At 42.9% G+C, this 26,804-nt stretch overlaps 1 protein-coding gene and 1 long non-coding RNA gene across 9 annotated transcripts; both read right to left on the bottom strand.

Moving 5' to 3' along the window:
* Positions 1-177: 177 nt before the first annotated feature.
* HMGCS1 (3-hydroxy-3-methylglutaryl-CoA synthase 1) lies at positions 178-26,804 on the bottom strand. Of its 8 annotated transcripts, XM_083402928.1 has the most exons (12): positions 26,602-26,726; positions 23,318-23,441; positions 14,806-15,263; positions 13,769-13,894; positions 12,902-13,066; positions 11,257-11,425; positions 9,478-9,648; positions 8,344-8,450; positions 4,905-5,030; positions 3,986-4,149; positions 3,244-3,283; positions 546-2,153 (listed from the first exon to the last, which is right to left on the bottom strand). In XM_083402928.1, the coding sequence occupies exons 3-11, from the start codon at positions 15,251-15,253 to the stop codon at positions 3,266-3,268; spliced, it is 1,494 nt and encodes a 497-aa protein (XP_083259054.1). In that variant the 5' UTR covers positions 15,254-15,263; positions 23,318-23,441; positions 26,602-26,726; the 3' UTR covers positions 546-2,153; positions 3,244-3,265. The 8 variants fall into 8 exon arrangements, with proteins under 8 accessions (XP_083259051.1, XP_083259050.1, XP_083259052.1 ...); XM_083402925.1 differs by lacking the exon at positions 3,244-3,283 and having other exon boundaries at positions 178-2,153; positions 26,602-26,729; XM_083402927.1 differs by lacking the exon at positions 23,318-23,441 and having other exon boundaries at positions 26,602-26,804.
* LOC310659607 lies at positions 2,216-3,237 on the bottom strand. The gene is made up of 2 exons (XR_014502857.1): positions 2,500-3,237; positions 2,216-2,466 (listed from the first exon to the last, which is right to left on the bottom strand). It is a non-coding gene; the product is annotated as an uncharacterized lncRNA (long non-coding RNA).

Here is a 26,804-nt window from a genome sequence, read left to right as displayed (position 1 = left end):
ACCCCCCCCCTGCTGTTCAGGAAATATTGAGGTTCACCCTCTTCCCTTCTAATTCCAGCAGGGTAAGTCTTGGATGTGGAGGCCACTGACAACTCATCTGCTTGATCAGATCTGCCCTCTGGGCAGGCACAGTTCATCCTCCTTGGTTTGGATACAAAGCATAACTACACCAACATGGGCAGTTCAGATAGCTCAGTGTTTATTTTGCAAGGCATCTGCTTCATTACTTTTGAGGTTTATAAACGTTAGATTTGGTGCTGCTGTTTTTAGCCTGTCCATTGCCTGCAATGGACTTGACACATAGCCAGCCTGTGAACAAAACCAAGCTTGGGATCCTCTCCTTTGTTTTATATAGCCACAGCACTTGGCACAAATGGACAAAAAAGTGGTGTAAATCAAACCGTTTCCCCCCAACAAGCCGTACCAAACCTAAGTAATTTGCTTCAAAAAAAACAAACTACAGAGCCCCCAAACACTGCATCTTGTAACTTAGTATAGTATGCATTAGTTAAGAAGTATTTCAAAGCAAAATAAAAACAGGACAATTGTGTAAGTTTAGTGTAAACACAATGTATTTTACAAGCCAGGAGCTGTCTTTCCCTTTGCTTCCAGTTCATCCAGGCCCACCCAATATACTTGCAATGGCCAAAGCACTTACGCTACAACAAGTGTATGTTAATAAACAGGACTGTTCTAGAGCAGAACAACTTGCAGGCCAAAGGCACCCCTCACAAGCCTGTATATGCCCAGCCAGGTTCTCAACACATAGCATTTTTCCCCAAGTCTCTGGTAGGCAGCCAGCACAGGTCAATTTTAGCAAGCACCCGGCAAGTCATCACACATAGCTGGTGAGCAGTGTTCAACTCAATGGGTCACAAGTTGTTCATGCCTATTCTAAGGTAAATGCTTTGAGGATTGCAGCCTTTTGAGTATTCCTTGCAGAAGTGAAATGGAGTTTTAAATATGTTTGAAATATGAAGCTATTGATACATGACCTCAGAGCTACAGCTTGCAGAACCCCACACCACACAGCTAAAACAATCGTGAGGAGCACAAAGTTCAGGATCAAATCATGGCTCTTGGGCTGAGCTTTTGCATTTTTGTAGAAGCAGAGTATGGCAAAGCCTGCTCTTAAGCAACCTTTATAAAAGATTACATACAAGAGGTTCAAAAGGAATTAACTTTCTGACTATTTCTGAGTAGCCACCAAGAGCATTTTGGGGCAAGAGAGTGTTCTCTCCCCAAATGCATGCACTTCTTAGCTTTGCAAAATGATTTCTGGGAGGTGAGAGGAGCTTTTAATATTATAAGCATACAACTGGAAACCATGTCACAGACCTCCAACTTTCAAGATGGGTTTGAAACAATTAATAGCACCCTGAAAAACAAGCCAATTATCCCCTTTCAAATGCATAGCATGTTTTGAGGGGATGGAACAAGGCTTGTATTTAAAAGACCGGGTGCTTATACTGTTAAGGCACATAGGACCCTAACATTTAAGATAAAATGACTCACAAATAGCTTTAGGTCACATTAATTTTTCTCCATAATGGCTTTAAAAAGTCTCACCTCCACTCTGGATATTAATTCATTAAAATAGAGTAGGGCAAGCACAACTGAAGTCTTCCCAAGCTTAAACTGAACACAAAGATTATTGTGGCACCTTAAAGATTAAGTGATATATTTTTACAGCATAAGCAACTGTAGACCTAAACTTAAGATGCCAAAAGGCTCTGCTGTCTTTTTTGCTGCAACAAACTAACATGGCTACCTCTCTGTAAATTTAAGTACCTATTCTTGAACCATTTGCTGTTGTTTTAAAACAGTTGTTTCTTAGAAAGAGCCCTTGGTCATTTCTGTTCCAAGAAGCTAGCAAACTTTTTTAGTGTTATTTAACTATGTATCAACAAACTGCATCAAAAGACAGAGCCTCAAGATTAACAGTTTTTCATGCTCCCAACTAAGCAGTACTGTACAGCAAAACATGGGTATTAACAGTTACTCCCGTGTACATCCCCAGCCCTCCCCAACTTTTCCAACTCCCACCTCACAGAGGTCTCTTAATGCTCCCCATTGGAAAGGGAAACAGCAACGGCTTCTGAGTCTGTTTTTGCAGGAATTCTTGGTACTTTCTTGGCAGGGCTAGGGATATGCTGCAGGGGGTGGGGAGGGGGAGAAAAGCCACAGATTAGAACACATTATTAAAAAGGACAGCTGCCAATTATCTTACTTTAATTTTGTTTCAAGACTCATTGAGAAAGCCCCGGTATTAGGCAACAGTAACTTAGTTCCAAATACTTTGTCCAGACAATTCTCCATTGGAATCTATCCTGCACAATAAGAAGTTTTCAGAGTTGGACACAACATAGGTTATATTTGGATTTCTAGATCCAATTTGAGAACAGCAGCGTTCCCATCTTAGAAGTTGTTCAAAGAATGTCAGGTTACACAGCAGCCATCTCCAACCTGTCAGGACTGTTGGAAATTGTAGTTCCAAACACCTGGAAGGCATGAGTTGGAGAACGCTGGGTTGAAGATTTGCGTCAATATTATCAAATTTGGTATTCTGTAATGGGGTTGATTACAACAAAATGGACAAGTATCTGAAATGAAGGAATCACTGACAGAAGAAAATCCAAAGAATATCATATCCCAGATTTATAGCGTATCCATCAATTGCAATGATTTTGGTAACTTTCAACAGCAGTATCATGAAATAGTTGGGCATGTTTTAGAACAGGGGAAAATTCTGCCATTATCCACGTCTAAACGTAATGAAAACCCAATCTACAAAAAGAGATGGGATATGAGGCCACAAAAACTAAGACAGAATTCACAAGGTAAATACTATAAGCAGAGGAATTGTGTCTTGCTTAGTGCCAAGTATTTTTCTTTTTGCATTTTTGGTGTGGTTTCCCTAAAGTTTCTAGATATTGGGACAGGACTGCTGAGGTTACTTGTGAAATTTCATATTACAGGCTTAAGAAAGGATTTAAAAATATCTTGCTGGAACTGATAAAATATGTTGGTGTAAGTACCTGTTATTTTATCAATGACAGCAAAATATTTTGTATGCCCAACAATGGAAGTTGGGCAGACTGCACAAGGGGTGGGGAGAGAGAGAGAAAGAGACTGACAAACTGCGGAGGTAAGTGGGAAAAGGACCATATAACGTAAGAGCAGGCAAAGGGAGGGGATGTGTGATCTGACAGGGTTTATAGATTACTGAAGATTGTAACTTACTGGAAGAGCAGTTACACATCCGCTACATGTGCTTAATAGTCTGTAATTTAGTTTTGGTAACAAAAAGAAATAAAAAAAGGAAAGGTTAGCAAAGAGCCACCCTTTGCTGTGGCTGCTCCACCCATAATGGAGCAGGGAATCATTTTTAAAGAGATTGGAAGCAGACCACATCTTTGAACATGCCTGGAAGGCATGTTCCCCTCCTTCCCAGGCCCATGTGCACCTTAGCTTCAGTCCATAGGTATGCCAGCACCAACTTTAAACAATAGTTAAGGGTTACTGGTTTCCCTGCTTAACCAGAAACTGAAGAGGGCAGGCAGGGAAACAGGCAGAGGGCCTTCCAGGTAGTGGCGTCCGCCCTGTGGAATGCCTTCCCATCAGATGTCAATGTGATCTATAACTATACAACTTTTAGAAGACATCTGAAGGCAGCCCTGCATGGGCAAGTTTTTAATGCTTGATGTTTGATTATACTTTTATATCTGTTGGAAGCTGCCCACAGTGGCTGGGGTACTATTATCATTCCACGGAATGCAAGGAAACTGGCAAGCCTAAACAACTGTTCATATCACTGCCAAGATATCTATGAATCACATTAAAGGTAGATTGGGGTGGGAGGAGTGTTCAATATCTGCGGCCTGCTCCTGATGTCTTTAACCCACAAATAAGGGATCAACGCCATTAGGAGTGCACTAGCCCGTGGATGTTGAAAGGATTAATTAAAGAGACTCTTTACACTTACCTCATGAGCAAGGCCCATATGAACAACTTCCACTCCTGCTTCCAAGGGCCCATCACCCAGCACGGGGCGACGAGCATAGGTTCTTCTGTGTTTTTCATCCACTCGCACCAAGTACCATGTTCCCTCATACAGATCATCCACTGAACATTGTGGAATATAGTTGGCTATAAAAATACAGAACGCAGAAGCTCTAAATAGACACTTTACTCCTGGTGTTAGCTTAATCTTTGACCTCAGTACATACAGAGTCATGCTGGAAAAGTTCTGGTTTCTTTTATCTTGTGCGAGAGACACACACCATGAAGGGATTAGTGCTACGTCACATGGAAATGCAGAGAAGTGAAGCAAGTTGTGCTTCATCTTCAGATGCTTCAAGGGTATGGGAAGGCAAGTGCCTTCACTGTCTTCTCTATAAGAAGATGCACAGGAGGCTTGCAACGCTCCCAAAGAAGAATATGAAATGCCTCCACCCCTCCATTATCACACTCTGGTGGAGCTGTGGAAATGGGGCACACAAGACACTTTTGTCAACTACTTCAGTGCTTACAGCACAATTAGATTTTCAGATCCACCATGAAGTTGTTAATCTGAAGACCTGAGAAGTTGAGAACCAGGTCCTGCTGTCCTCTTGATTGCGGTTTTAATTCATGGTTAATTTATAAGCCCATGTTTGGCATGAAAATAAAAGCCTTTTGCCAGTTCAATATGGACAGAGTTACCCAAATATTTCAAGTCAAAGCTGTAACCATCAAGTTGGTTAACATCTCTTACAACAACCAGAAGGCTTGGAAGCCAACTTCATTATTTTAAAAAGGGAAATAAGCTTTTGGGGTCTGCTTTATCATCAACGGTTGCCTAATAGAGGCTATCACTGAATTTATGGCAGACATTTGCCAAACTTAATCCCACCATCGCTTACCTAAGTGATGAGTATCTTGTCTAAGCATCATGTTTTCTGCAAACACCTCTGGTGAGATGCATTTCCTTGAATCGAGCCTTGCCTTCAGATCAGAGAGGCTTGCTGTTATTTTATCCAGAGAAGAGCCTGCAGTAGAAAGCAGTAACTTACATTTTCTAAAAAGAATTATTAGTCCCTTCCAACTCGACAATTCCCTTCCAATTCTATGATTTGACAATGAAGAATACAAGTTAGAAACAGCAGCATCTTGATTTCTTCTTATACTATGAAAGAGTGGGGGCTATTTTTCCAACATAACCCTCCTGTAATATAGCTAGCTTTAGTAAAAGTTCATTAATTGTTATATCAAGACATAGCACACCCTTTCCTAAGTTCTCAAAACCTCATAAGAGGCCAGAGATGAGGCCAGATCTGTTGTAGCCCAGCAACCCCTGGGCAGCAAATCCCTAACCACTGGCACCCAATAACCTATGGAGGGCTAATAACTTAAGAAGAGCCTGCTGGAAGACTTCCGGGGTGGCGCCATCGGTAATGGCGGATTCCCTCTGATCTGGAGGGACTAGCTCCACGGGAAACGGATCTGTTCCACTACGGCGAAGCGGGGACCCTTTAAAAATCACAGGCGGATGAAGCCTGTGACCATGGGACTCGGCGGGCACCTTTTGCGCCCCAATTCGTAACGGAACCAAATTTTGGGCTCCGGAGCATAGAGGGGCAAGTGGCGCGGTGCTGAGAGTCAACTGCTTCTTCTGTGGAGTGAAGCCGCATAGCCGTTGCCGGAGAGCGCTACCTTTTTCCTGGGACAATTTGGCTACAAAAACAACTACCCGTGAGTAGATTAAATTTGGACAATTGGACTTTAAACAACGACAACTAGAACGGGAATTTGGACTGAGAAATTCTTTTTAAATTGGCACTGAAACGGGAAGGTCTAAACAGGAAGTCAGCCTTTCGTTTTTTGTAGATAGCTTAAAGCAAAGACATGGTAAACTAGAGTTTAAAAAATCGTTTGTAAAGGATTAACTTTCATCATTTAAAAGTACTGAACCCCCTTCGGAAGCAGGAGAAGAGGGGGGATTTTTTTCTGGACTGTTTAAGCCTGCAGAAGAGAGCGTAAAGAAAAGTAATTTTCCATCGTCTCGATCCTGGGAGCGGGGTGTCAGGAGAGAAGCTTTTGGGAAGTTCATTGACTATAGACAAACATCTTTGACAGATAGTTAAAAGAAGAGAAACATAGTGATTCCATTGTTCTCTTTCGCATTCTAAAGGAACAAATATTGACAAAATATCTGAAAAAGGAAACTTTGTTATTAGACCCGCCTTTGAAAAAGAAAAAAAAAAAAGAAGAGATGAATACAAATTGAAGTTTTTCCCCTAGAGGGAGCTTGTGATACTGTTACTGAATTTGAACTGGAGAGTCTCGCAGCTGCAAATAGATTAATACCGTGGGAACAGACTGCTGACCTTGCATAACAATGTACTCAGAGGCGTTGGTGCGTGCTTTTCGCAAGATAAGCGTTTCATTGGAACAGTTACATGAGAAGACGGATTTGACAAGTGTCTTATTGGGACAGTTACATGAGAAGACGGATTTGATGACTGTTGCGATTAGAAATTCTGGACAGGCAGTGGGTATCTACATAGAACCCACCCAGGAATCAACTTGTGCTCTGACAGATCAGATGAGGGAGGAGGTAGTTGTTGGACCTCAGGAGGCAGAGATGGAGGGAGCTGTGGCCCAGCAGGAAAATGAGTGGTTGGATCTGACAAATGAACTTGGAAAAAGCCAGATTTGGAGAGATAGAGTGATATTTGGTTTGGAGATGGGGGGCTGGATAGACCCCCCTATGCAGGGATGTTTTGACTTTTCAAGTCTGGCAATGGGTCGTGAGGAGTTTGGGGATGGGGGGGTCCTCAATTTTGGAGGAGGTTTGAAACAAGTTATTAAAAATCACATGGAGTTCAGTGTGGACTATGGAAAAGGGGCTGATCTGTCGAGAAGGGACAAAAACATTCTTAAGTTGGAGTTTCCACGAGTGAAAGGAGCATATGAAGAAGATCTGCGGATGGGACATGGAAGAGACTTAAGGGCCTCGGACATAAGATTACCAGGTTAATGAACTTGATGGATGGGACAGAAAGGACTGACTAAACCCGGGACCAGGAGGAAGAGACGCTGGATGAAGATTGGAAGAAAGTTTCAAAAAAAAAAAAAAATCTTATTTAGGATTGTTCTAGAAAATTAATGAATAGTAGAAAAATGCTGGAATGAAATTATTTGAAATTGTTAAAAAGAGGGTGGCAAGAATATGTTAAGGCTAGGAGAAATTGGTATGAATAAGACTTAAGTTTAAAATTTTAGGGTTTTTTTTATGTAATATAGGCTAAAATAGATCAAGGTAATTTAATGACAAGATATTATGAAAAATGGAAAGGATTTGCTGTTATAATTAATAACTAGAATACAAAAAAGGGAGGAATGAGGAGGTCGATGAAATAAGGTTATGACAGTTAAGGATTTGGGAATATTGGATTTGTTTTTAAATTTTGTGGTTTATTTTGGTTTGGGGACTTTGATGTGTTATGTGTTTTGTCTTTCTTGATTGATTGATGTTTGCTTTTCTATTGTTTTTATCTTCTTTTTCCTTCTTTTTATTTTTATCTTTTTTGTAATTTTAAAATTTTCAATAAATATTATTTTGAAAAAAAAGAAGAAGAGCCTGCTGGAAGAGGCTACATGTTCCACAACCCTGGGCTAGACTCTCTTCAGAAACAGGAGTTAGGTTCCTGCCAAAATGGCTCACAAGCTACAGCCTGCCCAAAACCAGCCTGCCAACATTACACTGCACAAGGCTACACCTTAACACTGCAATAAGATTCACCATTATTACCATAAGCAATGCATTCAAATTTATGCAAGATGCTACATAGCAAGTCACCTTTCTTAACCCAGCTATTTAGGTTTTAGTGGCAACTTCCTCTATTCTTAAAAATTGCCCAGAAATGGAGATTTATTTATTTATTATTATTATTATTAAAATCGTACCCCCCCCAAAAAAAACCCTGTTAAAGTTAGCATTTCCTAAACTGGACCATCTATCTGTGTAGATTAATACCAGAGATAATTCAAGAAGTATAAAATAATATGTATTATAGCATTCCCTTATAACAGTATTTCTGCAATCATCACTGAACATATAAATCATCCCCACTGTGCTATAGCAGTCATAACCCAAAGCTAGACAGACTCAGTGCTTTTCGTTGCACACTCTTAATTGTGTACAACAAGCCATTCTTGTCATAAATTACTGCTAATGGGTTCTTCAGCATGTTGCTTGTATGCACTCCCTACAAGAATTAAAATACTGGCTGGATACTGTCAGTGACACACTAACTTTAGAAGTGGTTGTGTATAGGAAACCTTGGTGATTTTACTCACCAGGGGTTGCATCTTGGCTAACTTTGATGGAGTAGAGGGTAGCAGCAAACCCAGAGCCGTAAGAGAAGACTCCAATCCTCTGTCCTGCCAGTTGCTGAGGAGAATACCTGCACACCAGAGAACAAGGTGTTAGTGAAAAGCACATTAGAGAAGATTAATACACAAATATTTTGTGATTATTTGTCTAAAAAGATTTAGTTGGCTTGTTCCTAGATTAATGAAACCTGGGGCACATAGAATGCTTTCTTCCCCCTTCATCCCCAATCTCAGTGCCAGCAGCTCTAGGTAATAAGCTGTCCTGTACTGCCTTCAAATCATTTCCTCTCTTTCTGCTAAAGCGAAACCACTGGCCATGTAATTATCTTCAAACATGTAGGAGTTTAGCTGAAGGCTATTGGTTCTGCCTCAAGTCAAAGATTACCAGTGTTCAGACTCTTCCCTCTTTCGTCAGCTGCAAAGCCTGGACTTGCACAAGTGAGTTATGCCAAATAACTTCTGGTACATGTGAATACTAAGGAAATGCAGAATCTGGCTACAAAGATACACAGATGTTGATAAAACAGGTGTGCTAGTCTTGGTTTGTTTGAAGCAGCAACAGCAGCGTGGAGTGTGTCTTATCAAAAGCACAAAGATATTCTGTGAACTTAAGATTGTTCATGAAGCAGCTTAGTAGCACAGTTCCTACTGCCGTCTGCCCAATATAGGTAGTTGCCACCTATATTGATGGAGAAGTTTTAATCTACAATTAAGTCACCTTCGTGCTTTAAATTCAGCTCAAATATACGGTTACAATTGTCACAGACTTTTCAACAACTTTGTACATCACCTTTAGATAGTGTTTAATTAGTTTTAAAAGACAAGAAGCAGCAAGGTTCAGCACTGCTTGGTAGTTGCACTCATATCTGGGAATAATTTCCTTCTGAAGTGTGGTGTTAAAGTTGGTCGCTCAGTGAAGAAGGGAAGGCACCCTGTGCATAATCAAAGGCACTCTGCTTTTTACTAATTCACAGGAAGAATGTGGGGCTGAGCCATTGCCTAAAGCAAGCCTGTCCTTTAGGAATCTGATACCCAACGTCAGTCAGATAATTATACAAACACCTCAAACCCAGCTTCAGATCCTTCCTTCATACTTACTGTGCTAGGATAGAAGCAAGGCAGCCATAGACAGAAGGCGTGTACATATTTCCATTCTGATTGGATACAAGCAAGGAAGCTTTGGTTTTCTGATTGAAAATCTCAGCACTGGCCTTCATAAAAGCTTTTTCCACATCACGGTCAAAGTAGGTGTCTTCTAGTTTTACATCTCTGAAGATAGCAAGGGGAGCATTTAGAAGAAAAACTAGTAACTTGAAAGACTACTAGAGCAAAAGGCTATGAAACATGCCACATCTGCTCTATTTAATTTCTAAAGTTATCCCAGGTTGTTGTTGTTTTTTTAAGGCACCCAGATTGTACTACACAAGACATCACTTTTCCTTCGGTCATGCCTATTTCAATTTGATATAGCCAATTTATTATACTGAAGAACATGCACAATTTTAACTTGATGTCACACACTGCAATATTTAGTTCCAATACTAACTTTCACATTGGCCGTGTTCAGGCAATAGTGAAGGAGCTGCTCCTCTCCTTCTGTTCTCAATGTGCCTCAGTGCAATGTAAAAGTCTATAAAACCATTGTTTCCATTTTTTTTCTAAACCAGAAACTTTGATGGCCCATCTGATCCCGTATTCTGTTCTCAAATGGCCCGCCAGATGCCTGTGGGAAGCCTACAGAACAGGGCATGAGTGCAATCGCCCTCTTCTGTTCACAATCCCCAGCAACTGGTGTTCAGAGGCATATTGCTTCAGATCCTGAAGGTAACATAGGCGCTGACAGCCTTGTCCTATCATCAGTTTGTCTAATCCCCTTTAAAGACTTTCAAGTTGGGAGCCATCACTAAATCTTCTATAATTTAACTATGTGCTATGTGAAGAGTTCTTGTATCTTACAAACTTCAGGATCATTGTGTGTTATGAAAGCAGTATTTGCTTTCTCCATACCATACATAACTCTACACACCTCTTTCATGTTTGCCCCACCCTTACTGACCTTTTCCCTAAACTAAGAAGCTTCAAAGGTTGCAACTTTTCTTCACAGAAGAGATGTTTCAGTCCCTTGTTCAGTTTGGTTGACCCTTTCTAACACCTTTTCTAGCTCTTCAATATCCTTTGAGAAGAAGCTGGGATCTTAAACTTTAAACCATGTTTTTAAAATGCTAGCTTGTCTTGCAGCCAGTATCCAGGGATTCCCCATGTTTGGTCCAAAATGGAAACACTGGTTTTGCAGACTTTCCACAATGCATTCAGTCATATGGAGAAGGGGGGAGAGAAATAGTTGTGTGTGTAAATGAAAGCCTCATTTGCCTATCAGCTTATTATACAATCATCCAAACAAGGCCAAAAAATGTGTTAGCCTTGATGGTGCATTTGCTGCAACAGAATAAGATAGCCAAAGAGAGTCACTTACTAAGAAGTAAATTCCACACATGGACTTACTTCCAAGCAATGGTGATTAGGATTAAGCTGCACCGTAGAATAACCTTATCCTCTTTGGGTTCCCCAGGCTATCTTCACATATTAAAATCAAGCTAACTGCTCCCAGTTTGTCAACTATTGTTAAAAAATCAACCTAGTGATACGTTCTTTTCCACCTAATTTTTTCCAAGAAATCTTTGCATAGGATGAACCTTATCAAGACAAAGTTTCAGGCAGCTATGAAAGGGCATTCCAGATCCACTCCCTTAAATTTTAAGAGCTGCATAAAAATATCATACATAAAATAGATCAATGTCAGCTATAGAACTACTTCCAGATACAAGTTTATGGATGCTTCGTAATGTCTCTCTTGTACTGAAGAATTTTTTTATTTACCTAAAAGCTTCCAGGCCACTATAGATGCCATTTTCTTTTGTGGGTGTCTGATCATTCAGAAAGTCATTCAGCAACAGACGAGCTACAGATTTCTGTACAAGTTTGCAGTATGGAGAGTGAAAGATCATGAAACCAAAGTCATTCAGGGTGAAGTCTTTGTCAACTCCCTCTGAAATAAAAAAAAAACAGGACATGGATGCTATTCTGCCTAAGTCCTATGGGAGAAAGAACTACTGAACGCAGTAAAGCTTATTTCCAAGTAAACAAGCAAAAGATCAGACGACAAGTTTTAACATTTGTGTATTCTTATTTCTGCAATATGAAATTCGTTTTATACTACCTTTTATTTAAAATCCCAACTAAATTTGGGATCAGCTCAGATCTTTGCTTAGAACAGGGAGGGGGAATTTATGGCTCTCCAAAACTTGGACTACACGTTCCATCATTCCTGACCAGTGGCCATGCTGGGTGGGGCTGATGTGAGTTGCAGTTGAACAACTTCTGGAAGGTCACAGGTTTCCCATTCTGGTACTGGAGATTAAGTACATTTTAATCCTCTGCTCCAACAACTTCTCACCCTTCTCACATCTTACCTTCACATTTCTACTGTGTGACACAACTCATTTGCTTATGGCATACTTGTCTACCTCCTACTCCCATGCTGTTGGATATGCTTGGAACCAACTCTTGTGTCCGTCAACCTGGCCTCAGAAGAGCCCTGTGTATCAGACTACAACCCACCAAGCCTAGCATCCTGTGCTCTCACAGAGGCCCACTAGATGCCCATGGGAAGCCTGCAAGCACAACCCAAGTACTGTTCCATTTGTGAGTCCCAGCAACCACCACTCAGTAGCATGCTGCCTCCAACAGTGAAGGTAGAATTGCAGTCTGTGTGGCTAGTAACCATGGATAGCCCGAGCCTAGATCTTCCTGCCCACACCCGAGCCTAGATCTTCCTGCCCACACTTGAAACAAAACAATTTCCTCCTAATCAACCTATCTGTTTCTTATCTATTGCTCCACTACTGCACTACTCATCTACCCCATTCTCACCACTCATTGTCAATTCCTTTAAAAATCCACCCCAGCCAGAAAAGGCTGCTTCCCTGCCTTAAGAATATCATGACAAAGGGGAAGAGACCACTGTGGCTCAACCAAACAAGGAGCTTCCCTGCTAGAAATATTATAGCAACGAATGCCTGCCTAGGTTTACTTTTTTCCTCCTCCTTGAAGCCAATCTCTTTTCTTTTTGTCTTCTCTATTTTAGATTGTAAGCCTAGAGCAGGGACCCTCTTATTACTGATCACCACAGGCCACCCCGGAAGCCTTTTGCAGCTGAAGAACAGGGTAAAAATACTTCTCAAAATGAAATCTAATATAGGGCATGTTCAGCAGTAACCCCACGCTGCAGGGGCAGCTGTGTGAACAACGGGCTATAGTGTGCTTGTGATAGGAATTCAAACACAAGATACACTGCTCTCCTGAACCAGCAGCAGAATTCTGTGCAGTCGTTTGCCATAACTGGCAGAATGGTTTTTAAGTCTGTGACAGTTTTCCAAATTCTGTGGAAGAGGACAGGATCCAAGAAGATAGGGGGGGAAAGAAACACCTTGATTCTGCAATGGTACTTTCTAGCAAGACATACCTTTCTGCCACTGAGCATGGATTTTTTTGCGATAGACAGTGTAGCAGCGATCTAATGCACTGAGGTAGCATTGTATGGACAGTTTCCCATCAACCACAGGATACTCAGATACCATATCAGGCTTATAGAAATCATAGGCATGCTGCATGTGGGTCCCTCGCAACCCTAGGGAAAAGAAGCCAGATTTGAAAGAGATGCTGCAGTGAAGTCCATTAATAAGGTACTCTTCTTACCTCAAAACATGACTGACATCCCTTTTAAAATGTGGGGTTTTTTGGGGGGGTATACTGTGTTGTTGTTTTTATTTTGATTAGGTTGTGGTTTTATGTTTTGATTTTATTCTGTGAACCACCCTGATACCTCTGGGCATAGGGCAGTATATAAATTCAATAAATCATAATAAAAAAATAAGATGCACTTTGTACAACCAAAGATTAATCTGGTGGATGTGGGAGGTGGTGGTGAACAGAAAAGTTATTCCACTTCCCAATGTGATCAGGAAAAAGAATACTAGAATACTAAATGCCGAGCAGTACAGATAGCTATTTGTTAATATTTTAACAGGCTGATGTTCCAGGCAGCTCACTTGCAGAGATTACTGCTCACATAAGCAGTCTACTCATGTGAGCTGCAGAGGAGTGAACACATGCAGGTTTATGGCTTTCATTCTGTGATCTGGAAAATTGCTTAATTTTCCTCATAAGGGCAAACGAACATAGTTCGCAACCTACGAAAAGGCGATCTAGCACTAGCTTGCTCTTGTGGCATTTCACAAGTGAAGAATGCTTGTATAAGCTGTTCATTTGAACTAAAATACTGCTGGAATCTGCTCTATGAATAATATTTAGTCTGCAAGAGAAAACTAACCTCTCTCAAAAATAAGAGGTGCATTTGGTCCCACAAGCATAGCAACAGCACCGGCTCCTCCAGTTGGCCTAGCATTTCCAGTGGCATACACTGCTATGTCTCCAGCAACAACAAGTGCATAACGCCCTGAAAAACACAAACAAATGCTGTAAAAAGGCTGCATAAAAGTCATTTTTAGCTGAGGCAACTGCTGACTACATTGACTGCAATGCTATATATACATGCACTTGGAAGCAAATCCCTTAACAGTAAGCCCTACAGAATTCAAAGTAAATATGCAGAGAATTGGGCTGCGTGGTCACTGGGGAAAAGATTACAAGAAGTCAATCTTAAACTCCCACAGCCACCAATTAACATGTACAATACTTAATGCATACAAAGTTCTTCTCACACAATTCTATTTGTCATACAAACATCCTGTTAAGCAGATCATTTCTGAGCAAGGAACAAAATTGAGGGCAATTGCAGATGGGCAGCTTAGGGGTCACCAGAAAGTTTGGAAAGAGGAGGGGAAAGGTTCCAATTAGCATAAGCATTGAATGCTACAGTCACTGATTCAAAGTATGTTATCCAACCTGATTCCACCAGCTAGTTTGCATTGCAACCAATAGTATGATCAGTACAGATGAGTGAAGTGCTGGCTCAGTACAAGAAACTATTAACAGGTTTAGTGGGATATGGGCTCATTTTCACAGGCCAATTGTATTCCTGCTAAATCTTACTCCCCTGCTTGGTATTTGCAAAGGATCACTGCCCTCTGCCTTTTTTTTACTTCTGAACACTAATATGGTTTCCTCTTGTAATATTCACTAAGCATGAATGAGCATAATGGACTAGGAATTAGCTTTTATCAAGCCCTCCTGAAATCACAAGACCATGACAGCCAGGACTTCATAGTCCTGAAGTGACTATTATTTACAGGATTACATTTAATAACATTTAAATTCCATATCTCTGCATGCCTTGTCTTTCTTCCTTTCCTTTTCTTTTTTGGGCAAATTCTAAGAAATACTGCTTGCTTGAGATGTCAAACTTACCATCCCAGGAACTGGATTCAACCCAGTTGATAGCATTGAAGAGTGCAGCAGTGCCACCATAGCATGCATTGGTTGTGTCAATGCCTTCCACGTCTGTGTTGCCAGATTCTTCAAAAAGCTGCATCAGGACAGTCTTTACCGATTTGGACTTGTCGATGATCGTCTCCGTTCCAACTTCAAGTCTCCCAATGCAGTTGTAGGAGAGACTGTTCCTTTCCATAAGCTTCTGGACTGCAGTGAGGCAAAGTGAATTGATATCCTCCCTATCCGAGCAGAAGCCCATCTTGGACTGACCCAAGCCAATGGTGTATTTCCCTGCATCCACGCCATCAAACTTCTCTAACTCTGCCTGGTCAACATATTGGGAAGGGAAGTAGATCTCCAAAGCAACTATTCCCACATCTTTTGGCCAGCAGGCTTCAGCATTCACAGGAAGAGATCCAGGCATGGTGGTACAGCTGAAAGAAAAGAAGTTAATAGTGCTTATTTGAATAGAGTGAGCAAAGCTTGATCCTGTGCATGCTTACTTAGATTCAAGTACCAATGCATTCATTGAGGCTTACTGAAAGCACAAGGGCTGGAGATTAAATGTTTTGATAAAATATTTTGACTCGCAAGCAGTCCAACAACTAATAGGGCAATGGTCATAAAAGCAGGTACACAGAATAACAGAATTAGAAGTGAATCCAAAGGTCATCTAGTCCAACCCCTCAAAGCAGGAAAGACACCTGGCAGAGTGTTCAAAGTAGGAAAAGCTACTTGGGAGCAGGAAAGGAATCTGACAGTTACACTATAGTCTGCACAGCTGCAATTCTGCCCACACCAATCACTGATTTTAAAGAGACCAGGGCTACAGCTGCTACCCCAAGCACATTTTAAGAAATTGCCATGTATGTAGAACTGGAGCAGAGCTATTTTACCCCAACCTCTGCTGTCCAGCTGATATATAGGCCATTATTAGCTCACACTACAAGTCTGTACTTGCAACTGTACTATTCAGATTGAGAAGATATCTTACGTCAGACACTCCCAAACCAATTTAGACAAGTAAGTAGTCTTCTAGTGAGGAACAACACTGTGTACAGCCCCATAACCACAGACATTCCAACCTGCAGCAATGAGGCCATGCCTTTCTAGTCAGTGTTTTAAAAAACACTGCACCACCAGGGTCCTCTTGTCTCTGTGTTACATAGAATAGAATCTTGTTAACCTCATTATACCATCTACTGGCAGTTAACCCCCCAAATGAAGAAAAAACAACAATCTGACTGTTGCAGAAAGGGCGGGGGAATAAAGGCTTGCAGCTACTCCCTAAAAGTAATATAAACCCATCCCTTTGTAATGAACTGTGGAGCAGCCTTTCAGATTTGAACAGCAACTGAAAATCATATGGTATCTGCATGAGCATGTATTTTGTTCTTTCCCAACTGCGAAGCTTGGAGGCAGAGGGAAAATGCCAAGAATATTCCATTTGAAGTTGACCTAAACTGAGTGAGACCACTGTTCCATTTACCTAGAAAAGTATACTCCAGGGATAGGGAACCCATGACCATCCATGGGAGTTGTAATCCAACTTCAGTTAGTGAACCAGAGCTTCCCTATCCCTGGACCACTCCAACTGACAGAGGCTTTCCAAGGTCTCAAACAGGGTTTCCCTACTCCCACCCCCAGTCCAACCACTGAAGAAAGTCATTCACTCACAGACTGGGGGTGAATTGGGGACATTCAGCATGTACAGATCTTTTTACTTGACACCAAAGAGATTCTGAAGGAGTAAAGCAACATGTACCAGTAGTCTTGCGTAATTATTTTGAATGGCAAATCCAGACATGATCTTTATCTACAAACATGGAACATCCTGTATGAAATGCAAACTTCAAAGAACTGCCAAATGGATAGGAGACAAAAGGCGTATCATCCAAAGTGGTATTGGAATGAAGAGAACTTTATTTCAAGTGGGTAGATCATGTAAATTCCTTAGGGCAATAGAAATCCTAACAAAGATAAAGCGAAGAGGCAGGTAGGCAGCTGAAAGTGATGGGTAGAACTCTTTACCCTGCATGACTTCTGGGGCTCCCCTTCTGTGGACATTGATTGTTCTGCAGACTGGAACCCACAAGAGGAACACCAACTCTGTCCCAGTGCCCATCTGCCTCATCCAACATGCATACAATGGCGCAGAAATTTGTAGCGCGTGCTTGGAACATTCAAATGCACTCCTTAGTTGTATGGGACCACCACACACAGCTCGCACCACTTTGCAAATGAAGTATGGAGACTTGGGAATAGGAACGCCAGAAGGAAAAATCTGTGTTATTGAATTAATTCTTGCAGATTTAATAGTCTTATATTATTGTTTTGACTAGTTTTCAGACTTTTAAGTATGTCTTTTAAAATATTGAATATTAGGGTAATAACTTTTGTCATAATAACTTTTTAATACTATTTGGAACCTAATAACTGTTAATTCCTACTGTTAATTCAAGACTGGCAGAAGGAAGAATTGATCCACACAGTACATAACTTACAGAATTTGCTGCAACAAGATGTGGCCATGAGTTTTCTAAAAAAGAATCATGGTTAGAGCATGGTGCTGATAATGCCAAGGTTGTGGGTTCGATCCCCATACAGGCCACCTGCATATTCCTGCATTGCAAGGGGCTGGACTAGATGATTCCCAGGATCCCTTCCAACTCTACAATTCTATGGTTTTGATTTTAAATTCAGAGATTAGACAAATTTTATAGAGGTCAGTCTAATCAATGATTATTGGCCCAAACAGCTTGTTACTTGCTGATGGATCATGGGGATAAACATACCACATACAAGGTTTCTATGTTTGCTTTCACAGCCCAATAGTTTATACAAAATTTCATTGCACTGGGTCCAGTGTGCTGGGGACCACTTATGCTACAATGAAGCTCAGCCTAGCTGTTTGAATTTTTGTGTTCAATGGTTTTTAGAAAATGAGTTTAACAGATCAACTGACAAAGCTAAGTGGAACCTCCAGATTCACAGGCAGTATCTCTCTGAAAATTAATTGCTGGGAAACAAGAGCAGGGCAGGGCCTGCTACCTACACGTCAGCACCACACTCTAACCAGCTGAGTTAAGTCAAGCCCCAGTTGTGGAAAATGGAGTTGTTGAAAAAAGAACCTTCATAATCAATGACAACTTAAGAAGAAAACAAAGTAATATGGAGTCACGACTCTGAACATCCATAAAGACAGCAGTCATTTGCCTGCAGTATCAGCTTCTTCTTGGCCAGTAGTTTGCCAAACCATTCCTCATATCCATTATGAAAATGTACCATTGTAGAATGGTTGAAATTAATGTCAAATCACCCCACCAGTAATAAAAATGCCCAATAATGCAGCAAAACCTGGTTTCTTTCTCCATCTGAAAAGAAGATTGAAACTCTTCCTGACTCATGCATTCTTTAACTAAAAACTAGTAATTTAAGAATGCCCAATATCCTGCAGAACAAAAACACAACACAGAAACCATCTCAGCCATCCAATCAGTTGCTCACCTACAACCAGCAGTACTCCAAGACAGCCCTTTGCTACAGCCCTCCATTGGCACCAATCTCTGAGAAGATTGGTGATGGCTTTTAAACACAGCCCTCGCTAGGGAGGTGTATGCTCCTCCCAAGCGAGTCTCCATTGGACAAAAGGCAGAATGATGCCTACTTAAATTTACCTGATTTGTGCTTATCTTGGTTTGACATGGTCTTAATCTTAGCAGCTCTGCATTGTTTTTGTGCTGCTTACCTCCAACCCACAGAAAATAGCAACTATCAGACAAAACAATTTATCTACTCACTCTTGGAAAGTTTATACAATGTTTTGCTGACTAAGGACCCAAAACAACAGTTTGACAGCCTCTCCAGGAACGAGGATTGACAATGGGCAACTGCCAAATATCACACTGCCTAAGTTAACACTACATGTTCCTCAGTGCCATATGACCACTGAAAAAGTGTGTCTGAGTTTCAGCCTGGTAGTATCACAGCAAATCTGCTTCACTGGTGTGTCCTGCAGGAAAAAACAGTGAGTCGCACTCACTGCCTGCTTCAATATGTATACACAAGAATCCCTTTATCAATGGTTTGGGTCTCTTAGGGGGGCAAACGACTGCATTGGAGCTATGTTGCAAAAGACGAAACAAACCGAAAATCTAATTGGAAAACAACTGTTTATATCAATTATCTCTACTATCCTGAGTCACTTCGGATAATATTTTGTTACGAAACAAACAAATATAAAAATAAAATCTAAAGCCCACACAAGCAGCAGATCATTCAACTATCCACATCATAGCCCTAAATACCAGAAGCCTGCCTGGATCATCAAGTTTCATATCCAGATATAACAAGCCCTGGCAACACCACAATTATGGCAGAAAGCACAGAAGTGTGGCAGTCATTTGCCACGTATGTTATGTTTAAAAAAGAAAAATGTGGCTATCTATGTTACTGGAAGGACACCTGTGCATACATGACAGAAATACAACTGGTGAACCCTTCTTCCACTGCTAAGGAAATCTCCTCCAATCAAATGTCAGTTGGCTGCTAAAACCAGAGAAGGGCAGGTAACAGGCACAATGAAAACATGAACACAGTGGGGATTGCTTCCAAGTAAACACACACACACACACACACACACAAGCACGCCGTGATGCTTTTTTTTTTGTGGGGAGGGGGAGCAAAAAGCTTGGCAGCATGTCACATGCTTAAGGTCTCCAGTGCAGAGTTGGAAGGGACCGCAAGGATCATCTAGTCCAACCCGCTGAACCCCAAGAGTGCTGTTGCCAGTCAGTGCCGGAAAACACTGAGCTGGGCGGATCAATGGCCCAACTAGACAAGGCAGAAAGGGGAATCGGGAAGGAAAGAAGCCTCTCCCCACCCTGAATTATCCCAGAGAGCTCTGTAACTCCACTTCCGTGGTAAGGGACCCTTTGCCTCAGTTTCCCTGTCAGGCAGTCAGAGCACCCTCCCACCCATATAACTGAAAGGGCGGTGGCAGGTCCCATTTTCCTTATGACCCCCACTCCACCTCACCCCGAGGCCTCAAGTAGCCAGATAATAGCTTCCATTCGCAACTGAGGCCTTTGCCTCAGTTTCCCTGTCAGGCAGAGCGGCCGCACTTCCCTCATATAGAAGCCACCCAGATGAAAGTCCCCACCACCACATCTCTCAGGAAACACCGGGGCAAAAGCTTCCGCGTCCTCACCGAGGTCAAGGCCCGCGCGGTTCGCCCCGCCCCCGCCCCCCAGCCGCGCTTCACTCACACGCAGTGAAACCCCATCACCGGCTCCGGACGGCACCGGGTCGGCCCAGCGCGCATGCGCTCCTCATGGCAGGCCCTCTGGCTCCAACCCGCCGCTGTCACCTTGAAAACGCGGCGCGCGGCCGCCCGCTCGCTGCCTCCCTCGGCCGCGCCCACTTCCCCCTTCATTCTGACGCGGCTGAGCAAGCCACGCCCCTGCCTGGCTCGAGGGCGTTCTGCGCTCGCGCGCCCCCTCACTCCGCCGAGCGAAGGCAACGGAGGAGCCCGAGCCGCCGCCGCCGCCTTACTTGAGCTGTGGCTGGAATTATAATTCCCGAGAGGTCACTTTATGAAATAAATGGGGATTCTTTCAAGCTACATAGCTGGCTAAAGAGGGATGAATTTCAATAGAGGTGACCGATGTGCAGAGCTTTGTTTTGTAAGCTTGCTGCTTTGCAGTAATAAGGCGAGATGACTGTGAAAGATCACTTTAGAACACCTTTAAAAAAATGTATTACCATGAGCAATTAGAAGATTAAAACTGATATATGAGCAACAGCCTGAATTCTGCAAATTTCCTTTCCAGGAAATCATTAAGCAATTGACTTAATCTACTTATACTATGCCAATCAAAACATCTAGGACATATTCTGTGGTTGGGGTTTTAAGGAAAGGAATATGTATGTGTAAAAGAATTATGCATTTTCCCCTTCCCATCTTTGGCAAGAACCAAGCATCGTTGTGGAAGCTTAATGCACTGTTTCATGTAAATAGCCTAGAGGTTGTTGATGACTCAGTAAGCATAGTAATCCTGTTAATAATTTAATTGATAAATTTTATTATTGCCTTTAATCATACGGTCTCAGGGCATGTTACAGCAATTTTAAAACACCATGTTCAGGCACGCGTCTTTTCCACAAAAAGGTTTGGGGCTATGGGCCACCACCCTTGTATTCACTTTGTCTTCCAATCACAGCAACTTGTATTAAAAAGGTTGAGTGTGGCTCAGGCAGTGAATCCACTGCGATAGGAAGCAGTGCCCTAGCGACATCCTCACCAAGATACTATGGAAGAACTTTTAGCGAGTGGCTAAGGTTTATCCTTGCCCAGCCTGGTGCGTTCCATATATGCTTTGGACTACAACCCATCAATTCCAGCCAACACAACAGGGGTAGGTTGAGCTTTGGGCTGTGAATATTTCTTTTGTCTCCAACTTCCAGCTTGCATCTCTCCCCCCGCCCCTCATCCGCCAGGAATTTCTTCTACAGGCTTGTTCTAATGATACCCAATTCATATGCCCATCAGACACATGGGAAAGCCTAAAGAAGTTTGTTCCCAAGCTGTAGTGTCCTGCCCCGTCCCTCCACCGTCGAATGCAGCATTTTGCTTTTCTACTTATCCCATAAATGCTTAGAATGCATTGTAGAGCCACTTCAAGCATCAGTTACACCAGGGAACATAGTTAAGAAAGGAAATGTTTAAAATAAATAAAAGGAATGGAAATTGAATAATCGGGCCAAAGCAAAACCGGCACATGACTTGAGATTGCCACAAGTTGGTAAACAGTAAGCACAAGCTGTTGACATAGCTACCAAGTGCCCAGAAAATGCTCACATGCATCTTTCAAGTATGCTAAAGGCCTGGACAAGAGAGAGCAGACAAGTCCACTTCTGTTCACATAACCATAAAAATCATTAACAACTGTGAAGGGCCATTCGTCATCATTTGCTAACTTACTGTAAGCTCTGCTGCTCCAGAAGTACTTGGTGTTCAAAGATTTTGTACATCTCAAAATCTAGCACTAAAAACAGCCACAAGGCGTCACTGTCTCACAACTACAAGGGTCACTATATATCTACGAGCAAACCTGGCAAGACCTTCTCTCCCCCAGATGTAGAATCTGAAAGCCTAAGCAGCCATCGTTTCCTTTTCTTCATGAGAGTCGGGAAAGCTCCACCCCAGCCTGGGGTAGTCACTGTCCACAACCTGCATTGCTATGTTGTCAGACTACATTGCTCATAGTTTGAGCCTGGCTTACAGCAGCAATGGCAGCCTCAGGCGAGTGGACATGCCCTGCAGCTTATTTTTTACTGGTTTCCCCCACTTCTTCACCCAGAGGCGTCAGGAGCCCACACGGGGAAATCCAACCCTATGAAAGTGAGGCTCTTACAAAACCTCCCTGCTGCCAGACCTGAAACAATTCAGAGGGGCATTTTCATCTACTTGCAGCTCACGTTTTTAGGCAGCAACAGAATACTTCTGAGCCAAACAAGGAAGAACTGTATGCAGTCCAATTTCTCTAGTCATCTCAGGGAAAGGGGGGGGGGAGAAGAGAATGAGGACACATTAAGATAAGCGTTTTCAGAAGAGAAACTTTCAATTTCTGAGCTGCCAGCTGCAGCAAAACACAAATTTTAGCAAGAAAAAAATTACATGGAGAGAGACAAAAAAAGCATCATCCTCAAAGCTAGAAAGCCTCTTGAAGTTTCAAGTTTATGCCAGAATAAATCTACTAGGCACAACACAGCATCCATTTTCCTTCTTGTCCTACAGGCAGGCTACCCTCAGGGGAAAAATCTCAAGAGGCACTTGCTGTCCCAATGTACTTCAGAGGGTGATACAAGAATGCCTCGGCCTTTCAAAACCAAACAATACAATGAAATCATGATGAAATACTAAGGTATGCTAGATGATCAGTCGAAAAACAGACTACATGGTACAGAAAGATTAAATGGGCAGGTACCTCCTGAAAACTGGAGGTACACGGAGCACAAAATCCATTAAAAAAATGACAATGACATCACCTACTCTGTCTAGTAAAGATCAGTGTCCAAAGAAGAAGAGCAACAGGGTGCATGACGCAGCCACAACTACGCAGTCCCACTGATTTAATTGGTAGCGATAGAACTCTTTCTACTGTGATCAGAGACTTTGCTGTAACTAAGTGAAGCCAATCAATTTTTTACGGACAAGCCACACCTGATAAATGCTCTGCCCTTATTTTAAAATTCAGCGTAGCAGTGATCCTAGAAATTTAACAGCAGGCATCATATTGGCCTCCCTATGGCATTCTGTGGAAACAGGAGGTAACAATCCAACACAAAAGAGGAACACTTCACAAATTTGCATATCCTTGCGCACCAGTCTCCATGGAGATCCCTCGGAAAGATCTGTTAAGATGGACCGTGGAATCATTAAGCAAGCTCTTTTAGTTTAAAGCCCAGCAAGTTCAATGGGACATACTTTTTGAGTTGTGTGTAGAGGATTTTAGCCTTATACTTAGTCCTTACAAACAGTAGAGGGGGTATTCTGTGTCTGACTATTCCACTTTAGACTTGCAGGCAGCGACTTGTGAGATGGAACATGCCTAGAAGCAAAAAAACCCTGACATATCTGAAAGAGGACTCTGTGCTAGAAGTATTTTCCCCAAAATCAATTCCTCCCCACACCATATGCAGGGATTTTTTTTAAAAAAAACAATCCTAGGGAAGATAACTGCAGACAGAAGTGGGCAATTTAACACCAGCAGGCATACCTGCCAACTCCTAATCCAGTTCTGGTCCTTGGTCAATATGCACACTGAAGAAAGCACACATGGCCATTTTTAATGCTCTAGAAGAGAGGCATTCAGTGTGGCACCTGCCAGATCCTATGAACTACAATTCCCATCATCCCTGATGATGATGTCATGATGACTCAGCTGGAGTTGGAGTCCAAAACTTGTGGAAAGTACAATGTTTATGACCAGTACTGTAGAAGGACCTGATCCAGCCACTAAAACTGCACTTCTCTCTCTGCTAGAGTTCAGGGACTTCCCTATGGAACTGCTAGTCCCGAGGCTACACCCCCAGAGTAGGGTTGCCAAGGTAGATTTCAATGTCACCACAAAGCTCTAGCAACAGAGAGCTCATCCACCTTTGCTCCACATTTCTATGCAAAGGTCTGGGCTTTCCAGGTCTGTTTCAAGTTGTTTTTTCCCCCCTCCCCCTTTCCCCACAGAAACCTGCACTTTACTGCTGAATCAGAGCAAATAGGAATCTTGCTCCAATTCAGTGGCAAAGATTGGGTTTTCTTGGAGAAAGCTTCAGGCAAAAAAGAAAATGATTTAGCACAACCCAGGGAACCAGAAACCTGTGCCCAGAAAGTGTGAGTCAAAAATTAAGTGTGGATGAGCCCTTAATTGCTCTAGGGTTATATGTCTGACCAGACACAGGAAATGCCCACTAGGTTCACAGAAACCATTTAGTTCTTAAGACAGCAAGATCTATCAACTTTAGAATTGTTCTGTCTATCCTAGAATGAATGCCAATCACTAAATCTCACTTGGTAGATGTACTCTACAGCAATTAACAAGTCAGCTGGGCAGATTTCTATTTACAATTAAAATTACTCTGGTTTTAAATTTCTGCTTGATCAGAGGCTGCAGCTGACTTGTAATGAAAGAAAGCAGGGTTCCTAAAGTAGAAATAATTCTGGTTGGGTGGGACATTATAAGCTTCCAAACACAGATTTTAAAAAGCTGAGAGGTTCTGGTTTTTATTCCAGAGCTCACAAACTCTAGTGAGACACAAGTTCCCCACCACCCAACAAAGACATTGGTGGGTGGAGGGCTGTGAGATGAACTAGTGTTCAGATCTCACAAGGCAGCCTATCTGGATGATCGGGAAAAGGATTTCCTTGCAATTTTTTGGGTTTCCTATGGCTTCCTTGCAGAAGTCAACTGCAGCTGCCATTCCCAGATACTCACTTTTGGAGAGGCAAACCCCACTGAACTTACTGGAAATAAAAATAATAACTGAGTAAATATGTTCGATAGAGCTGCACTGTTCAACAGCAAGCAATTCTTTGACTTGCCATGTCTTACTGACTTCTGTACTTTGGGGGTGTGCTGTTGTACTTGATCACTTTGGGCTAGTATGGGGGGGGGGGACTGGCCGAAGCCTCGCTCTCACATTAGTACAGACCCCCACCCCCAAAAACTGTTGAAGTGCCACAGCCACCATTTTCAGTAGAGAGCTCCCTGGGAGACTTGTTAAATCTCTGTGCCACATGCAACACCAATGCCCCATCTTTCTGCCCAGAGAACAGCTGCCACTGGTTTGTCTGCAAAAATGGGCAAACTGAACAACAGGTTTTGAGGGGTACCTGCCTGCCCCCTCCCTTTGGATCAGGGCTTGGATTTGTCATAACATCCAGAGGAAGAGCAGAAAGTGGGGGAGAGGGAGAGTTAAGCGCAATAAATACACTCAATCGTTTTTTTCTGCCGGTACAGCCTCCCTGTCTAGGTGCCATAAGGTGCCATATCTGTACTTCGTCAGAGGAAGGATGCAAGTGAGGGAGGGAGAGACTCCTCTTCCCTTTTGCTCACCCCCTTTCTCTCTGGGTGGAGCAGTGGAAAAAAATTGGCTCAGCCCCACCCCATAAACACACAGAGAGAGATCTGAGGGACAGCCCCAAAGAACCCTAGCAAGAGGCTTCCACACCTATGCTCTCCCATTAGGCAGGGTGGACAGGGTTCAGTAGAGAGAGGCCAACCAGAGAGAGTGGGTGAGCAAGCCAGAAGCAGCTGCTCCCAGCAGGGCAGCCACTGCCCCACCTAAAGTGATGATAAGGCGTTCAAACTGGCAGAGCTGCTCTCTCTTGCTTACTGCCTCTCTCTGGGCAACCTTGCTGGGTTAAATCCAGGTAAGTAGTCTCTTACCTGATAGAAGAGCCTCCTTAAGGGAATGGGCAGGTGAGGAATCAGAGGTAGCTGCTCCTTGCAATCACCACTTGCTCAATTCTACCACCACCGCCACCCCTGGCAACTTAACTGCTCTTTCTCTTGAGGAACAGTGGCATGATAAGGAGGTCCCACCAGAGACATGTTGCCCAGCCTCCCTGCCCAAAGAAGCCTGCTGAGTAGAAAATTATTCTCTTTAGCAGAAGCACTGGGCATGATGGCATCCTGGGTCCTATTTAGTACTAGAAAACAGGTGTGGGGGACCTTTGGCCTGCCAGGTGTTGCTGATCTGCAACTCCCATCATCCCTGCCCAGCTGCCACAGCTGTTGGGGCTGTTCACGAATATCTGGAAAGCTAAACGTTCCCCACCCTTGCCCCAGAACAATTATATTCCTTTTAAATGTAACCAGGGGGCCACATATTACTACCCCCACCATCACAGAAAACAGTCAGCTCTAGAATTGCAAGCACCCCAAAACTTTGATCTGACCACCTTAAAAAAACCTAAAAATCAAGGACCTAGTTTAGGTGGCAATCCTATTCAGGTCTACTCAGAAGTAAGATCCTCTGAATGCGATGGGGCTTACACCCAAGCTAAGCTCGTGCAGGATTCCAGCCTTCGCCTGCAACCCTAAGCACAATTTACCTGGTGACTTCTGCGGGGCTTACTTCTGAGTAGACACAGGTGCGATTTCTGGGTTAGCACACCTGGTCCTAGAGGAGGCGGGGCGGGAGAGCTTCAATTTAATACCTAAACCAGGCAGGTGCTCCCTATGCACCGGACGGAAATAAGATCCCACCCACCTGTGTGCGGCGATGGCTCGTTCTCTGCAGGGTCCGCGCGCTGTCTCTCAGCTCCTCGTCCTGAATGGGACGCAGCCGCGGCTGGAGATGCGCCTTTAAACCAGCCCCGCCGCCCAAGCTACCGCTTGAAACCGGTGAGCGGCAGCTCTCCCTGCCCAATCGGAGGCCGGCGCGCCGGAGCCTGTCCCTCTTCCCGTTCCTGG

Source organism: Podarcis tiliguerta, assembly GCF_965153285.1.
Source record: "Podarcis tiliguerta genome assembly, chromosome: 11".
In the NCBI taxonomy this organism is placed as follows: Eukaryota; Metazoa; Chordata; class Lepidosauria; order Squamata; family Lacertidae; genus Podarcis; species Podarcis tiliguerta.
The sequence above is the reverse complement of the archived record's forward strand: the minus strand, read 5'-3'. Positions and strand labels throughout refer to the sequence as shown.